The sequence below is a fragment of the Oncorhynchus masou genome, chromosome 5 (genome assembly GCF_036934945.1).
Source record: "Oncorhynchus masou masou isolate Uvic2021 chromosome 5, UVic_Omas_1.1, whole genome shotgun sequence".
NCBI classification, from domain to species: Eukaryota; Metazoa; Chordata; class Actinopteri; order Salmoniformes; family Salmonidae; genus Oncorhynchus; species Oncorhynchus masou.
The window spans coordinates 15651083-15670754 of record NC_088216.1 but is presented as its reverse complement, the minus strand read 5'-3'; the positions used below and the strand labels follow the sequence as shown (position 1 = coordinate 15670754).

General features: G+C 39.4%; 1 protein-coding gene and 1 long non-coding RNA gene across 2 annotated transcripts; one reads left to right on the top strand and one right to left on the bottom strand.

The window, feature by feature from the left end:
* Positions 1 to 896: 896 nt before the first annotated feature.
* Positions 897 to 5168, bottom strand: LOC135534921 (uncharacterized). The gene is made up of 3 exons (XR_010454765.1): positions 4796 to 5168; positions 3556 to 3714; positions 897 to 1934 (listed from the first exon to the last, which is right to left on the bottom strand). It is a non-coding gene; the product is annotated as an uncharacterized LOC135534921 (long non-coding RNA).
* A 9866-nt stretch (positions 5169 to 15034) lies between these two features.
* On the top strand, positions 15035 to 19347 carry LOC135534622 (zinc finger protein 239-like). The gene is made up of 3 exons (XM_064961558.1): positions 15035 to 15322; positions 16707 to 16863; positions 18126 to 19347. The coding sequence occupies exons 1-3, from the start codon at positions 15314 to 15316 to the stop codon at positions 19061 to 19063; spliced, it is 1104 nt and encodes a 367-aa protein (XP_064817630.1). The 5' UTR covers positions 15035 to 15313; the 3' UTR covers positions 19064 to 19347.
* Positions 19348 to 19672: the final 325 nt, after the last annotated feature.

The following is a 19672-nucleotide window of genomic DNA, read 5'->3' as shown; positions in this document are numbered from 1 at the left end:
ATATCCTGGTCTCTTCTACAGAATATTTAAAAAATGAATATGCAATCAGCAATGTAAAACAAAACATGAAACCACATTCCAGGTAATGTTTTACAATATTTTCATACATGTCAGGGTTTGGCCAGGGTTATTCCGGTTTTTGGTCACTAGATGCCCCCATTGTGCTTTTTGACCTTTTGTTTTCCCTTGTTCCCTGTTATTATTTGCACCTGTGCCTCGTTTCCCCTGATTGTATTTAAACCCTTAGTTTTCCTCAGTTCTTTGCTCTGTGTTTGTATGTTAGCACCCAGCCCTAGTATGCTGTGAACTTTTGTTGCTTCCGTTGGACTCGCTTGTGGAATTATGTTTTTTAATTATTTTTGAGTATCTTTTGAGGCTTTTTCATGCTATACCTACCACCTTGTGGATTTACCTTTTTGTCTTGGAGGATTACCTTGGTTCTCGTGGAATTCCTTTTGACGTTGTGGACTTATGTTTGCTTGAAGGACTTTCCTTTTTTACTTTATTAAATGCACTGTCTCAAGTACTGCTGTGTCTGCCTCATCTTCTGGGTTCTGCCGACTATTCGTGGCTCAGTTGGTTAAGTGACTGTTTCTCACTCCAGAGACCTGGGTTTGTAACCGGGTCCTGACAATACAAACATTTGTTCCACGTAACAACTCACCAAAAAGAAGTAGAATGGTAATGTAGAGGACATTGTGCTGGAATTGTATTTCTGAAGAGAGTGCTCGCTCTTCTCTCACTCGGTTTTGGTTCATGCAGGTGACTGTGACCCTCAGACCAATTGGCAGAACATCTTTTAGGACCAAATGATTTATACAAGAGGCCAATGATCCTCATTAAAAATTATTATAGATTTTAAAAACATAATGTGATAAGCAGACATTGTTGAGCAGATAATGGATGTAATTTATTTTTCTATTGAATAAATGAATACACACCTTGTATTGTTGAAACATTCTTCATTAAAGTTATTTAATGGATAATAGGAGATATAGAAATAAGATACAGCTCTGAACACTCCTACTCCAAGCCACTTGATACACATGGATCCAGAGATGCATATTATGCTACACAGGTTACCATGGTAATCAGACTTAGTAAAGTGTTAGAGAATGGGAGATGGATGACTCTTTACAAGATGTTTTCTATGTAAACTTTATTTAGGGATCTGGAACTGGCGCCGGAGAGAAGGGAGATGAAAGATGACATGTTTGTTTTCTGGTGGTTTTTCAGTGACCCTGAATGAGCAAAGCTCTTTCCACATAGACAGGAGTAAGGTTTCTCTCCAGTGTGTATTCGCTGGTGTGTTGTCAGATTGAAATCTAGAGCAAAACTCTTTCCACACTGATCACAGCTATAAGGCTTCTCTCCTGTGTGTATGCGTTGGTGTGTAGTCAGGTTTCCGGATAGAGCAAAGCTCTTCCCACATTGATCACAGCTATAAGGCTTAACTCCTGTGTGTATGCATTGGTGTTTAGTCAGGGATCCTGAATGATTGAAACTCTTCCCACATTGATCACAGCTATAAGGCTTCACTCCTGTGTGTATGCGTTGGTGTGCAGTCAGGTCTCCTGATCGACTGAAGTATTTCCCACAATCAAAGCAGGTGTAAGTCCTCTCCCTTGTATGAATTCTCTGATTAGATTTTAAGATTTTAAATGCAACAAAACTCTTACCACTCTGAGAACAGTGGTATGGTTTCTCTCCATTGTGAATATGCTCATGAATCATCAATTCCTTCTGTTTAGCAAAACTCTTCCCACAGTCAAAGCAGCAGTGGTGAGGTTTCTTCCGTATACCTCTATGCTGTTGTTTCTTGAGGTGTTCTGATTTGGAGAGACTCTTCTCTTTCTTGTCAGCATCATGATGTTGTTGAGGCTCCCCAGATGATAAGCCCCTTCCACTGAGAGAGCAACGATTTGGGCTGCCCCCTGTGAAAAAAAGACATTGAATAACTACGTTTTGCAAATATGGATCCATAAACAGATGTCTATGAAAGACTGCCTTTTGGGTCCCCTTGACATTTTTCCTGTAATAATTGCATGCTAATATTGCATTTTAAAACTGTAATATTCAATAAAGTACCATTTAATACAGAACACATGGAGAATTCAATTAATCTGATTTTTTTGGGGGGGAAACTAAAGTGACAAATCAGCATTTTGACATGTCCCTCCGTCAACCCTGTGTAACTTCTAGAAAGATTTTAACCCATCTAATACAATAATTACTCCAAGTTTTACCATCATTGAGTAAAGTTACAAGCGCATAATAATATGATTATTGTGAAGTCAATTAGTATACGAGTTTAATTTAAACGTTGACCTGCTTGGAAAGTAGAACAATTTCCCTAATAAACCTGTTTACATGGACACATCTGAAATCAGGCTGCTCTGATGGGACTTTAATAAATAAATAAAAATTGCTATCAAAATAAAGGTTCTGTAAAAGCAATCATGTTTTTTTAAGCATATTTAATTCTGAGTTATTACAAATGTAGTTTGTATGTGAAAACTATTTCTAAGCAGCATACTTGTAGTTTTTCCTGAACTCACTGCCCTCGGCCAAAAGATGTTAGCTGGCGCTGCTTGTGTTAGCACATAAACAGATTAAATACACCTCTATAACTCTGATTAAAGTGTTTACATGTTCTAATCAATCTAAAGATTGAAAACCAGGTGTTTATTAAAGGTGTATGCTTACTTCTGTTATGACCTCACACCAATTAAGATCAGCAGAGTAAGATGTTTACATGACTAATGACACTCAGTCTACTGCCATAATCAGTTTAATAGGAAATGATTAGTGTGCATGTAAAGCCCTAGTTATTTGGTTACTTTGACAGTCATTTCTGAACATGATTTATTTCATGTGATTAGTGATTCATTTACATCTGTCCCTCATTTTAAGGTCAACTTACATGAACAGTTAAGGTCTGTTACATGAACTGAACTCTTGTTTTTAAATGGTGAAACTATTCTTTAAAAAAAAAGGTTATCAAAAGAAACACTGAACATCTAAATAGTCAAATCAGAGTAAAAGCAGGTGAGCTGGTTCTACCCTTTATCAATTTACTGCTGTTTTGTGGTGAGCATCTCAACCCTTCTATCCAGACAGACATGCTAGAGATGTTTTAACAATAACTTTTTATGTTAAGACTGCATTTAATTACTACTTCCTGTTGCACAATACTAGCTTCCATTCCCCCTGTCACAAGCAGATTCATGGCTGGTTTAAAGGGCTATTTTACCCATGTAGTGTTTTTGTTGTTTTCAGTAGTCCCCTGTTACGGTCTACCTGGTTACTTTATTTGGTACATTGGCTCTGACTATAGTATTTATATTTCATTAAACCTGGAGATGGCAAAACATGTATTTTATTAAGTTGAACATGTGATTTTTATGACAGAATGTTAAAATGTGAAATCAAACTTCTTTTTGGTACACTTCTTAAAATTGGGTGGAACGACCAGATATTTTCACCAATACATAATTAATTCATTAATTGTTGCAGAAGCAGACTGTAGTCTCATCCACACGCCATGGTTCTTACTTAATGAAATCACATCTCCATATTCCTCTTCTCTTCTCCTCTCTCAGTTCCACTCTGCCCTGGTGTTTTCCTGCAGGCAACCAGACCCAGCAGTAAAGTACAGGGAGACATTAGACCTGGGGACTCCTGGAGGGTGAAGGGGAACGGCCTAGATTTGTCCTGTTGGAAGTATTCAACATAGATTAACATTAAACCAAATATTGAAACCAAATATTGTATTAATTTAGTCTAAACTCTGATTTGGGTGCATCCCTCGAACATCTCCTTTTTCCTCAAATGTTCAATTGTACACTACTTCCCACAAATCTAAGAGCATTAGATTGGTGGAGGAATGGGCGAGTTTCCATCATATATCTCATACCTTTCATTTCCTTTCAAACAGCGATGAAGAGGTGAAGCAAGAGGGATAACTGGGCCCAAAATCTGGCTTCTGCCTTTTTTGATCGAATATACATTTCGTAACGATTAGGTTGTTAGGAGTGTATTGATAAAAATAGGACACTTTATATGGTAGTAGTGACTTGTCGTCACTCGTTACCGCAAACAAAGCCATAAAACACGCCCATTTCTACCATTGATCTTATTAACAAAACTTCTAACTTTATGCCTGATAATGGTCCCACCTGATCTTATTGTGAATTTTCCAGTACTTATGTGGCAATGATTTAAATGTTTTATTTTTTAACCCTAACCTTAACATCACTTCTAGCTTTACGTCGAACCTTAAATAAATAAAAATGCGATATAGACATTTGTGGCTGTGGAAACACGCATGTCTGCCCTCTCATTGGCTATAATGTTCCCACCTGATCTTGCCTCTTTACCGATTGCCTTCCATTTTTAAAGACATTTTATTTTCTTTGTTTGAGCGGACACTTGAGTATCTAGTCAAATAATGGACAATGTGTTCGAAATCAGTGAATGAATGTGAACACTTTGTGGAGGAAGGAGAGATTATTTGGTCATAGTCACATATTCCTAAACATGATATAGTAGTAGGCTACTTTGACGAATAAGAAAAAAAATAGAGATAATTCGTTCATAATCACAGATTCCAAAACATGATATAGTAGCAGGCTACTTTGAAGAAGAAAAAAAATCCCAACAAGTTGTACCGTCATGCTTTTTTGGTCGAAACGTTTAAACCCAACACAGGAATGTGGAGGATCAAAGACTATTAAAACTAGGACGATACATTTTGCACAACACAGCAGGCCTATACTGTTAAAGCCAGACTTACCCGATCCATTGTGGAAGCTATTATTTCTTTGTATGGAATGAAATATTGTTGGCTACAGTACAGTTAGACTACTTTGTTGTAGTGTAGAGATAATGACTAGGGAGTTGCGGAGAGAAAATTAGATTCCCAAGGCTGCAAATGATGCGTCCCTAGACCAGAGCAATCAAACATCTACTTCAATATCAACACGGAATTAAGTTCAAACAAATAAACGTTTCATGTATCCTAATATTTCTTCAGAAAGTTCCTGGATAACATTATAGGTGATCTATAAAAGTCGAGTAAAGTCAAAACGTTAAGAATCTTGTTGTTTGTTATCGTTGCCTTGCCTGGCAGTAACTTGGAACACATGAGCAAAGAGGGAGTATCTGAATAGGCCTCTCGTGAGGGGGTGTCTAAGAAGGACTATTTCCGGTCTTTGGCTGCTGATATAATGGCAGCTGCTGTACACGACCAGCACAGACAGGACAAAGAGCTGTTTTTGCAAGTCTTTGCAATGGGTGCATCAAACCTAATTCACAAGTAATTATCCGGTCAAAAATAAACTTAAATCCAGTGGTGAACAAAGTACCCAATTGTCATACTTGAGTAAAGTAAAGGTACCATAATAGAAAATGACAAGTCCAAGTGATAGTCACCTGGTAAAATTCTACTTGAGTAAAATTCTAAAAGTATTTGGTTTTAAATATACTTATGTATCAAAATAAATGTAATTGCTCAAATATACTCAAGTATTAAAAGTAAAAGTATGAATAATTAAAATTGCCTTATACTTAGACAGCACAATTTTCTTTTTTTCTTTTTATTTACGGTTAGGCAGTGGTACACTCCAACCCTCAGACTTAATTTAGAAACAACACATTTGTGTTTAGTGAGTCCGCCAGATCAGAGGAAGTAGGGATGACCAGGGATGTTCTCTTGATAAGTGTGTGAATTGAACCATTTTCGGTCATGCTAAGCATTCAAAATGTAATGAGTACTTTTGAGTGTCAGGGAAAATGTATGGAGTAAAAGGTATATCATTTTCTTTGGGAATGTAGTGAAGTAAAAGTTGTCAAATATTTAAATACTTAAGTAAAGTACAGATTCCCACCAAAAAACTACATAAGTAAAAATACTTTAAAGTACTGCTTAAGTATTTTACACCACTGCGTAAGTCTTTCTTATAAACTAAATTACAGCCAAATGTATTGTATTTATAACTAACTCCCTTCTGTCTATGTATATAACTTGTATACAATAAAACATAACAATAAACAAAATGCTTTATCGCTACAGTAAAGCTAATGTTGGAGAACGAATGACAAGCTCATCGCTGCTGCCTGGATGCTTTCACGTTTCCCTCATCTGGGTTTCTTGTTGTGTTAGAGGAATTTAATTCCTATATGTTCATTAACCAATTCAATTGTAACAAAGCAAAACACTTTGTCCGTTTCTAAGAATTTGTAAGGTTCTTATTTGCATAAAATAGACAAAGATCAGCCTCAAAATTAATCAGTAGCGTTTATTCCCGAGAGCTCTGGTCACAATACCATGTACATTGGTTTATATACCTCACATTTCATCATAAATGTCCCTCCTCCTCTCAGATACAATGGCAATATAGTTCACAAGCCTTCTCACATTGTTTAATTTGATACTCCCCATCCCGGATCCGGGATCGTGTATAAAGCCTCAGGCTCATTAGCATAACGCAACGTTAACGATTTCTGAAAATCGCAAATAAAATGAAAAGAATGCGCCTGCTCTCAAGCTTAGCCTTTTCTTAACAACACTGTCATCTCAGATTTTCAAAATATGCTTTTGAACCATTACAATTCACTAATTTGTGTAAGAGTATGCAAAGCTAGCTTAGCATTTTGAGTAGCATTTAGCACGCAACATTTTCACAAAAACCAGATAACCAAATAAATAAAATCATTTACCTTTGAAGAGCTTCGGATGTTTTCAATGAGGAGACTCTCAGTTACATAGCAAATGTTCAGTTTTTCAAATGTTCAGCCTGTTCGCATGGAAAAATACCAGCAGCTGAAAAAGACGCACCAATTTCGACGGAGGACACCGGGCGGACACCTGGAAAATGTAGTCTCTTATGGTCAATCTTCCAATGATATGCCTACAAATACGTCACAATGCTGCAGACACCTTGGGGAAACGACAGAAAGGGCAGGCTCATTCCTCTCGCATTCACAGCCATATAAGGAGACAATGGAAAACGGAGCCTCAAAAATCCTGCTGGTTTCCTGGATGCCGTTTCATCTTGGTTTTGCCTGTAGCTCCCGTTCTAGGGCACGCACAGATAATATCTTTGCAGTTCTGGAAACGTCAGAGTGTTTTCTTTCCAAAGCTATCAATTATATGCATAGTCAAGCATCTTTTTGTGACAAAATATTGCGCTTAAAACGGGCACGTCTTTTTATCCAAAAATGAAATAGCGCCCCCATAGCATCAAGAGGTTTTAAAAGGTGGCAGACAATCTACTACAAGCCCAAGCTCTCTCCCCTCCCTGGGTAGGGACAGAATGTCCTGTAATGAACACAGCATTCCAGCCGGTCTGACGATAGCTCTGCTCGTTTCTAACAAGGAACAGAAAGTCCTTGTTCTAATTCTTGACTAAAACTACACACCTAATATTCAGTATTATGATTATAAAAAGATTAATACATTCATACATTAACAGAGTAGTACTCTGTTTAGTTATAATTCTAAGATAAATGTATACATCATTTAGTCATTATTCATGAAAATCCCATAACATGTTGTTAGCAAGCAAATGGACAAGCAGTAGTCTGCTGCAGTAGCCAGACTACACGAATTAGCAACATTTTATTTTTACACTGCAAAAATATTTGAGAACAGTCAGCCCTCGAATGCTAGCTAACGAGCGTTAGTTGATTGCAACATTGACACTGTCTGTGTGCTGACAACAGGTTTAACTAACATTATTTGATTGTAGCATTAACATTGTCTGTGTGCTAACTACAGGTTTAAGGAACGTTAGTTTATTGTAACATTGACACTGTGTGTGTGGACTACAGGTTTAACGAACGTTAGTTTATTGTAACATTGACATTGTCTGTGTAGACTACAGGTTTAACAAACGTTAGTTTATTGTAACATTGACACTGTGTGTGTGGACTACAGGTTTAACGAACGTTAGTTGATTGTAACATTGACACTGTGTGTGTGGACTACAGGTTTAACAAACGTTAGTTGATTGTAACATTGACATTGTCTGTGTGGACTACAGGTTTAACGAACGTTAGTTTATTGTAACATTGACACTGTGTGTGTGGACTACAGGTTTAACGAACGTTAGTTTATTGTAACATTGACACTGTGTGTGTGGACTACAGGTTTAACGAACGTTAGTTTATTGTAACATTGACACTGTGTGTGTGGACTACAGGTTTAACGAACGTTAGTTTATTGTAACATTGACACTGTCTGTGTGGACTACAGGTTTAACGAACGTTAGTTTATTGTAACATTGACACTGTGTGTGTGGAATACAGGTTTAACGAACGTTAGTTTATTGTAACATTGACATTGTCTGTGTGGACTACAGGTTTAACGAACGTTAGTTTATTGCAACATTGACACTGTGTGTGTGGACTACAGGTTTAACGAACGTTAGTTTATTGTAACATTGACACTGTGTGTGTGGACTACAGGTTTAACGAACGTTAGTTTATTGTAACATTGACACTGTGTGTGTGGAATGCAGGTTTAACGAACATTAGTTGATTGTAACATTGACACTGTGTGTGTGGACTACAGGTTTAACGAACGTTAGTTTATTGTAACATTGACACTGTGTGTGTAGACTACAGGTTTAACAAACGTTAGTTGATTGCAACATTGACATTGTCTGTGTGGACTACAGGTTTAACGAACGTTAGTTTATTGTAACATTGACACTGTGTGTGTGTGGACTACAGGTTTAACGAACGTTAGTTTATTGTAACATTGACACTGTGTGTGTGGACTACAGGTTTAACGAACGTTAGTTTATTGTAACATTGACACTGTGTGTGTGGACTACAGGTTTAACGAACGTTAGTTTATTGTAACATTGACACTGTGTGTGTGGACTACAGGTTTAACAAACGTTAGTTTATTGTAACATTGACACTGTGTGTGTGCTAACTACAGGTTTAACGAACGTTAGTTTATTGTAACATTGACACTGTGTGTGTGGACTACAGGTTTAACGAACGTTAGTTTATTGTAACATTGACACTGTGTGTGTGCTAACTACAGGTTTAACGAACGTTAGATTATTGTAACATTGACACTGTGTGTGTGCTAACTACAGGTTTAACGAACGTTAGTTTATTGTAACATTGACACTGTGTGTGTGTGGACTACAGGTTTAACGAACGTTAGTTTATTGTAACATTGACACTGTGTGTGGACTACAGGTTTAACGAACGTTAGTTTATTGTAACATTGACACTGTGTGTGGACTACAGGTTTAACGAACGTTAATTTATTGTAACATTGACACTGTGTGTGTGCTGACTACAGGTTTAACGAACGTTAGTTTATTGTAACATTGACACTGTGTGTGTGCTGACTACAGGTTTGGAGGCCACTCCACAGATGAACCCTCTAAATCAAATCAAATGTATTTGTCACATACACATGGTTAGCAGATGTTATTGGTCACATACACATGGTTAGCAGATGTTATTGGTCACATACACATGGTTAGCAGATGTTAATGGTCACATACACATGGTTAGCAGATGTTAATGGTCACATACACATGGTTAGCAGATGTTAATGGTCACATACACATGGTTAGCAGATGTTAATGGTCACATACACATGGTTAGCAGATGTTAATGGTCACATACACATGGTTAGCAGATGTTAATGGTCACATACACATGGTTAGCAGATGTTAATGGTCACATACACATGGTTAGCAGATGTTAATGGTCACATACACATGGTTAGCAGATGTTAATGGTCACATACACATGGTTAGCAGATGTTATTGGTCACATACACATGGTTAGCAGATGTTAATGGTCACATACACATGGTTAGCAGATGTTAATGGTCACATACACATGGTTAGCAGATGTTAATGGTCACATACACATGGTTATCAGATGTTATTGGTCACATACACATGGTTACCAGATGTTAATGGTCACATACACATGGTTAGCAGATGTTAATGGTCACATACACATGGTTAGCAGATGTTAATGGTCACATACACATGGTTAGCAGATGTTAATGCGAGTGTAGGGAAATGCTTGTGCTTCTAGTTCCGACAATGCAGTAATAACCAATGAGTAATCTAACCTAACAATTCCAAAACTACTACCTTATACACACAAGTGTAAAGGGATAAAGAATATGTACATAAAGATATATGAATGAGTGATGGTACAGACCGGCATAGGCAAGATGCAGTAGATGGTATCGAGTACAGTATATACATATGAGATGAGTAATGGAGGGTATGTGAGCGTTGGACTAGTAACCCGAAGGTTGCAAATTCAAACCCCTGAGCTGACAAGGTACAAATCTGTTGATCTGCCCCGGAACAGGCAGTTAACCCACTGTTCCTAGGCCATCATTGAAAATAAGAATTTGTTCTTAACTGACTTGCCTAGTAAAATAAAAAAAATATCTAATGTTTCCTCATTAAGAACGTAGGCTTGTGGCACGCTCTTTGTTATTTATCTTCCGTATTGAACATACTACTTTCTGTCTTAAATATTATCGTCTATTTACATATTATGGTACCTCAGGTTTGAATAGAAATGCTTAACTTGTTTGGATGAAGTTTACTGGTAACTTTTTGGATTCCTTTGTCTGCATGTTGAACGAGTGGATTACTGAAATCAATGGCGCCAACTAAACAGACTTTTTGGGATATAAAGAAGGACTTTATCGAACAAAACGACCATTCATTGTGTAGTTGGGATCCTTGGGATTGCAAACAGAGGAAGATCTTCAAAGGTAAGTGATATATTTTATCGCTATTTGTGATTTTGTGACGCCTGTGCTGGTTTGAAAAATATGGTCGCTGTCCTCAGACAATCGAATGCTTTCGCCTTAAAGCCTATTGTAAATAGGACAACGCAGTTCGATTACCAAGATTCTAAGCTAAAGAATGGTGCAACACACTTGTATTTTCATGAATGTATAATATTCCGACTTTTGTATTTTGAATTTGACACTGTAGTTCCACTGGATGTTGTCGTAGGTGTCCCGCTAGCATTCCACAAGTTTCCCACAATAGGTTGGGTGAATTCTGTCCCATTCCTCCTGACAGAGCTGGTGGAACTGAGTCAGGTTTGTAGGCCTCCTTGCTCACACACGCTTTTTCATTTCAGTTCAGGGCTTTGTCATGGCCACTCCAATACCTTGACTTTGTTGTCTTAAGCCATTTTGCCACGACTTTGAAAGTATGCGTGGGGTCATTGTTCATTTGAAAGACCCATATGCAACCAAGCTTTAACTTCCTGACTGGTGTTTTGAGATGTTGCTTCAATATATCCACATAATTTTCCTCCTCATGATGTCAGCTATTTTGTGAAGTGCACCAGTCCCTCCTGCAGCAAAGCACCCCCACAACATGATGAGGCCTCCCATGTGCTTCACAGTTTGGGATGGTGTTCTTCGGCTTGCAAGCTTCCCCCTTTTTCCTCAAAACAAAACGATGGTCATTATGGCCAACAGTTCTATTTGTTTCATCAGACCAGAGGACATTTCTCAAAAAGTACGATTTTTGTCCCAATGTGCAGTTTTGAACCGTAGTCTTTTTTTATGGCGGTTTTGGAGCAGTGGCTTCTTCCTTGCTGAGTGACCTTTCAGGTTATGTCGATATAGGACTCGTTTTACTGTGGATATAGATACTTTTGTACATGTTTCCTCCAGCATCTTCACAAGGTTCTTTGCTGTTGTTCTTGGATTGATTTGCACTTTTCGCACCAAAGTATGTTCATTGCTAGGAGACAGAGCGCGTCTCCTTCCTGAACGGTATGACAGCTGCGTGGTCCCAAGTTTATACTTGCGTACTATTGTTGGTACAGATGAACGTGATACCTTCAGGCATTTGGAAATTGCTCCCAAGGATGAACCAGACTTGTGGAGGTCTACAATTTTTTTCCTGAGGTCTTGGCTGATTTCTTTAGATTTTTCCATGATGTCAAGCAAAGAGGCACTGAGTTTGAAGGTACATCCACAGGTATACCTCCAATTGACTCAAATGATGTCAAGTAACCTATCAGAAGCTTCTAAAGCCATGACATCATTTTCTGGAATTTTCCAAGCTGTTTAAATGCACAGTCAACTTAGTGTATGTAAACTTCTGACCCACTGGCATTGTGATATAGTGAATTATGAGTGAAATAATTTGTCTGTAAACAATTTTAAATTACTTGAAGTCGGAAGTATACATAAAATCGTTTTTCAACCACTCCACAAATTTCTTGTTAACAAACTATAGTTTTGGAAAGTCGGTTAGGACATATTACTTTATGCATTTACTTTCCCAGACTCTTCTGCCACTCCCGGGGGGTCGTAAGCAGACAGGATAAAAGTGATGCTCACATGCCGGTCTGACAGAACTTTCGGGAGGAATGAAGAGTTGGGGAGAAGAGATATACTCCTCCCACCGGGGTCCATCCGGTAGCACTCAGAACATAACGAAAGAGCATGGAGCTCACCCACCCTCTTCATGGAGCTCACCCACCCTCTTCATGGAAGTTGCTTAATTGAAAGCCACCTTCATAGAGAGGTGTTCCAGGGAGGCAGACTCCAATGGTTCGAAAGACGACTTTGCCAAAGCTGCCAAGACCACATCCAGTTCCCAGTTCACCATTGAGCGCGTCCTAGCTGGACGCAGGCGACAAACCCCCTTCATAAACCTGGAGACCAAGGGATGGCGCCCCAATGGCCTGTCTATCCACCACACATGGCAGGCAGATATAGCGGCCAAATACCCTCTCAGTGTAGAGGCTGCTAAGCCTCCCCACGAGACTGCAGGTATTGGAGGACATACTGCACCCCGCATGACCTCAGTAGCATAGCCGCGTTGGTAAGGCGTCCAAGAGAGCAGAGGGACCCATATGTGGCTTACAAGTCCGCATCAAAGACCCTGGGGGTCCCGGCTTCAGTCACAGGTTCCGCTCGATAATCTCCTGGTCAGGGAGGACCATGGCAGCTATCATTGTGTCCATGGTCGGATACTCCCGGAGGCCGAGTGACACCATGCCCGCAACATAACTCCATGGTCCAGTCTCTGCTGTGAGTCAGAGAGCCCCCTGGAGAGACCCAACTCTTCTGCAAGGCCTTGCGGAACTCAGCAGAGATGGGGACAGATGGAAAGTCATCACTGTCCACCAGTTTGATGTCCAGTGCAGTGGCTCCCTGAGTGAATAGGCTTCGTGATGAAGCCCTGCTGAAGGCTTCTGATGACCTGTCAGCCTGGTAGCCCTGCCCACTGTGGTTAGGAGTACCAGCATTGTCCTCCAGGAACAGCCTATCACTGGCCAAAAGGTAAAAGCTGTCATTGCCATCGACACGATCATCCTCCTGACACAGGGCATGCCCCCTCTCAAGGTGGCAACATCGGTCCGACTCCTGCCCCCGTCCAGGCCTGGCAGCAGATGGGCACTGCCTACGGTGGCTCTGGCCACACTTCCTGGGAGGGGTACTGGACCCAGTAGAGGGACTAACAGCTCGCTGGTACACCACTCCTGAGGGAGGGAACTCGTCCCCAGCCTGAGCCCGAGCCTGGCCGACCAACTCGCGTATGGCCTCAACGCCTGCACCTGGTGTGATTGCTGAGAACACCACACAAAACAGGCATCCAGTAGGGTGCTCCACCGCCCTCTCCGCGTGGCTGAAACCCAGGTAGTGCATACGAGGTATTCAGATCGCCAGGGGGGATGCCACTATCACACCAGTCACAAATGGAAGCCATAAGATCAGCCAAACCAGCAAGGCCATGGCACAGGGAGCAGCATGTTAAAGCAATTCACAACACACACGTAGTACACGCCAGTGGGCAGGTTGTGTAAAGTAAATAACGTTTGTGTCAGCAAGACAAACCAGGAGCGGAAGATACAGATCAACTGCGCTCAGCGAGTGAGTACACTTCCACGCAGGATATTATGCTTACCAGTGACTTACGAAGCGAACTTTAGAAAGTTTGTACCTCCAACCATATGGACGTCCGCCGAGAAAATGAAAGTAATTGAGTAAAGAAAATTAGTATATGTATTCATAACACAACTTATTGCACCTGAATGTTTAATCATGTACCATGATATACCAGCAGCACTGCTCCAGAGGTGTCAGGATAGAGTTCATTTGTAGAGTGGCCTCCAAACCTGCAGTCAGCACACAGTGTCAATGTTACAATACACTAATGTTAGTTAAACCTGTAGTCAGCACACAGACCGTTCGTTAGCTAGCATTCGAGTGCTGAATATATTTGACTACTTTTACTTCACTAAATTCCTAAAGAAAATGATGTACTTTTTTACTCCATTCATTTTCCCTGAATCACAAAAGTACTTGTTACATTTTGCATGCTTAGTAGGACCGAAAATGGTTTAATTCACACACTTATCAAGAGAACATCCCTGGACATCCTTACTGCCTCTGATCTAGCGGACTCATTAAACACAAATGCTTTGTTTGTAAATGATGTCTGAGTGTTCCTCTGGCTATCCTTAAATAAAAAAAAAAACTAGAAAATTGTGCAGCCTGGTTTGCTTTGTTTAAAGACATTTTAGTTATTCCTTCTTTTACTTTTAATTCTTAAGTATATTTGAGCAATTATGTTTACTTTTGTTACTTAAGTATATTTAAAACCAAATACTTTTAGACTTTTACTCAAGTAGAATTTTATTGGGTGACTTTCACTTAATTTTCTATTATGGTATCTTTACTTTAGTCAAGTATGACAATTGGGTACTTTTTCCACCACTGGACTTACGTTTATTTTTGACCGGAAAATTACTTGTGAATTAGGTTTGATGCAGCCATTGCAAAGACTTGCATAAACAGCTCCCTGTCCTATCAGTGCTGGTAGTGTACAGCAGTTGCCATTACAGCAGCAGCAAAAGACCGGAATCAGTAATTCCAAGACACTCCCTCAGGAGGAAGATTGGCCTGTTGAGATACTCCCTCTTTGCGCATGTGTTCCAAGTAGCTGCCAGGTAAAAGTAAACGATAGCAGACAACAGGATTCTTAGGGAAAGGGGGTGTTGTTGGACGTTTTCATGACATTACTTGACTTTTATAATAACTTTCTGAAGTAATACCAGGCTACGTGAGACGTTTATTTTTGTTAACTTAATTACGATATTTAAATAGATGTTTGATTGCTCTGGTCCAGGGGCGCATAACTTGCAGCCTTGAGAATCGAATTTTCTCTTTGAAACTCCTTAGTCGTTATCTGAACACTACAACAAAGTAGTCTAACTGTACTGTAGCCTACAACATTTCATATCATACAAAGAATCAATAGCTTCCACGATGGATCGGGTAAGTCTGGTTTTAACATTCTATGCCTGCTGTGTTGTATAAAATGTGATACTCCACATTCCTGTGTTTGGTTTAAATCTGCTGGACAAAAAAAAACATGACGGTAGAACTTGTTGGGATTTGTTTTTTCTTCAACCAAGTAGCCTATTGCTATATAATGTTTAGGAATCTGTGACTATGACCTAATTATTTATCCTTCCTCCCAGTGTGCACATGTTCACATTCCTTCAATGATTTCGAACACATTATCCATTACCTGACCAGATACTCAAGTGACTGCTCTAACAAAGAAAATTAAGTCTTCAAATATGGAAGGCAATCAAAAGAGAGGCAAGATTGTCGTGGAAATATTCGGTCAATCATATTTTACAAATACCGGAGCATGTGAGTTCAAATAGACTTCTTATTACTTCATAATAAAAGCCGAGTTGGTTCATGAATTCAACTGCCTTCCAGTCTTGGCATATACGTTTTATACATTTGTCCTCAGGTCACACTCACAGTAACTCCTCTTAATGGCTCATCCCCTCTGGCATTTAGCCACCGTTATCATATAGCCTTCATATTAGGGCATGGAACACGTAGAGCCACAGAAATAGACCAAAATAGAACTTCACTCGCCATAAGCCAGGTTCATGCATGTAGGACCATAGTAAACAGACCTTGGCACTCTACAGGAATAACCATACATGTCATCCTGCTAACTCCTCTGAAAGGGACACCCCTATTCTGGAAAATACTCGAGGTTTAACCATAGCAACAGTACATGGTTGGTCATAACACAGTTACAGGAATAACCAGCTGTGTCAAACCCCCAGACAGGTGCATGTCTAATGACCCAGAGCACATATAGAGTGCACTAGTTTTGCTGGCTCCTTCTGAAATAAAGCATTGCCACATAAGTACTGTAAAATTCACAATAAGATCAGGTGGGACCATTATTAGGCATAAAGTTAGAAGTGTTGTTAATAAGATCAATGGTAGAAATGGGCGTGGTTTGACTGTTTGCGGTTAGTGACGACCGGGCACTACTCTCATATAAAGTGTCTTACTTTTATCAATACACTCCTAACAACCTAATCGTTAAGAAATTGAAATTCGATCAAATAAGGCAGATCCAGATTTTGGGCCCAGTTACCCCTCTCTCTTTGCCTCTTCCTTGCTGTTTGATAGGAAATGACTGGTATGAGATATATGGTGGAAACTAGCCCATTCCTCCACCAACCCAATACTATTAGATTAGTGGGAAGTTGTGAACGATTGGAAATTTTAGGAAAAAGGAGATATTCTAAGGATGCACCCAAATCAATCAGAGTTTCAGACTAAATTAATACAACATTTGGTTTATTGATAAATTATGTTAAATATTTATTGCGTCCAACAGGACAAAGCTATTCCGTTCCCCTCCACCTTCCTGGTGTCCCCAGGTCAAACGTCTCCCAGGACCGCTTTACTGCTGGGTCTGGTTGATTGCAGGAAAACACCGGGACAGAATGGAACTGAGAGAGGAGAAGAAGAACATGGAGATATGACATCATTAAGTAAGAACCATGGTGTGTGGATGAGACTACAGTCTGCTTCTATAACGATGAATTATATGTTGATTAAAGTATGGTCGTTCCACCCAATTTTGAGAAGTTTTAAAAATGTTTAACTAATTTTAACATTCTGTCATAAAGAGCACATGTTCAACTTCATAAAGCATTTTACTACAAAAATGTAGGAACAGTTTCACTATATTAAAACAAGAGTTCAGTTCATGTAACAGGGTAGACCTTAAAATGAGGGACAGACTCACTAATCACATAAAATAAATCATGTTCAGAAATGACTGTCAAAGTTACCAAATCACTGGGGCTTTACATGCACACTAATCATTTCCTATTAAACTTATTATGGCAGTAGGCTGGGTGTGTCATTAGTCATGTAAACATCTTACTCTGCTGATCTTAATTGGTGTGAGGTCATAACAGAAGTAAGGATACACCTTTAAAAACACCTGGTTTCCTGAACAATCTTTAGATTGATTAGGACATGTAAACACTTTAATCAGAGTTATAGAGGTGTATTTAATCTGTGTATGTGCTACCACAAGCAGCGCCAGCTAACTTCTTTTGACCGAGTGCAGTGAGTTCAGGAAAAACAAAGTATGCATCTTAGACATAGTTTTCACATACAAACTGAATTTGTCATAACTCAGAATTAAATATGCTTCAAAAAAAGAACATGCTGTGGTAGAATGTTTATTTTGATTGGCCATTTTCAGCAAAGTCCCATCAGAGCAGCCTGATTTCAGATGTGTACATGTAAACAGGTTTATTAGGGAAATTGTTCTTTCAAAGCATGTCAACATTTAAATCAAACTCTTATACTAATAATCATATTATTCTGCACTTGTAACTTTACTCAATGATAGTAAAACTTGGAGAAATGATTGTATTAGTTGGGTTAAAATATTAATAGAAGTTAAATAGGGTTGAGGTGACACAGGGTTGAGGTGACACAGGGTTGAGGTGACACAGGGTTGAGGTGACACAGGGTTGAAGGAGGAACTTGTCAAAAAGCAGAAACTTGTCACTTTAGAAAGTCTTTATTCATAATAAGAATCTGATTAGTCGAATTCTCCATGTGTTCAGTATTAAAGGGCTCTATTTAATATAACAGATTTAAAAATCAATATTGGTGCAAAGTTTCTACTGAAGAAAATCAAAGAGATGCAAAGGGCATTCATTTCATGGAATGACTCATCTGTTAATGGACCCATATTTACAAAACCTAACTATTCAATGTCTTTGTTTCACAGGTGACATCTCTTATCGTTGCTCTCTCAGTGAGAGGGGCTTATCATCTGGGGAGCCTCAACATCATGATGCTGACAAGAAAGAGAAGAGTCTCTCCAGACCAGAACACCTCAAGAAGCACCAGCATAGAGGTATAGGGAAGAAACCTCACCACTGCTGCTCTGACTGTGGGAAGAGTTTTGCTAAACAGAAGGATTTGATAATTCACAAACGGAGTCACACCGGAGAGAAACCGTACCACTGCTCTCAGGTTGGGAAGAGTTTCGCTGCATCTAAAACCTTAAAATCTCATCAGATAATTCATACAGGGGAGAGCCCTTATCCCTGCTTTGATTGTGGGAAATACTTCAATGAATTAGGAGCCCAGACTACACACCAATGCATACACAATCGAGAGAAGTCTTATAGCTGTGATCAATGTGGGATGCGCTTCAGGAAATCAGACCACCTGACTACACACCAACGCATACACACGGGAGAGAAACCTTATAGCTGTGATCAGTGTGGGAAGCGCTTCAGTCATTCAGGAGGCCTGACTAAACACCAACGCATACACACAGGAGAGAAACCTTATAGCTGTGATCAGTGTGGGAAGAGCTTCAATCAGTCAGGAGACATGACTACACACCAACGCATACACACAGGAGAGAAACCTTATAGCTGTGATCAGTGTGGGAAGAGCTTCAATCAATCAGTACACCTGATTAGACACCAACGAATACACACAGGAGAGAAGCCTTATAGCTGTGATCAGTGTGGAAAGAGTTTTGCTCTAGATTTCAATCTGACAACACACCAGCGAATACACACTGGAGAGAAACCTTACTCCTGTCTATGTGGAAAGAGCTTTGCTCATTCAGCATCACTGAAAAACCACCAGAAAGCACAAACATGTCGTCTTTCATCTCCCTCCTCTCCGGCACCGGTTCTAGATCCCTAAATAAAGTTTACATAGAAAACATCTTGTAAACAGTCATCCATCTCCCATTCTCTAACAGTTTACTAAGTCTGATTACCATGGTAACATGTATAGTATAATATGCAGCTCTGGATCCATATGTATCAAGTGTGTTGGAGTAGGAGTGCTGATCTAGGATCAGGTCCCCTGTCCATGTATTCTCATTTTGATCTAAATGGCTTAATGTCATCATGGACAATGAACCGTTTGTGTGTAGAGGGGGATGTTGAGGTGGGTTGGGGTGTTCAGAGGTGTATCTTATTTAAATAACTCATATTATCCATTAAATAATTGTTTAATATATAATAATGTTTCAACAATACTAGGTGTGTATTCAGTAGATCAATATATTAAATCCATTATCTGCTCAACAACATCTGCTTTTCACTTCATTTTTTGTGTGTTTTTTATATGGACCAGAGATCTCTTCTGGAATAAGTTTGCTCCAAAAAGATCTAGACATTTATTGTCAAACCATTTACCAGGTTTTAGTGCCGCTGATGGGCCATACCGAAGAATGCAGCTCTAGGAAATGTTGTTCTCATCCTCTGTCTCTCTGGCTTCATGTGGTTCAGGTGACCATTTTTCTAA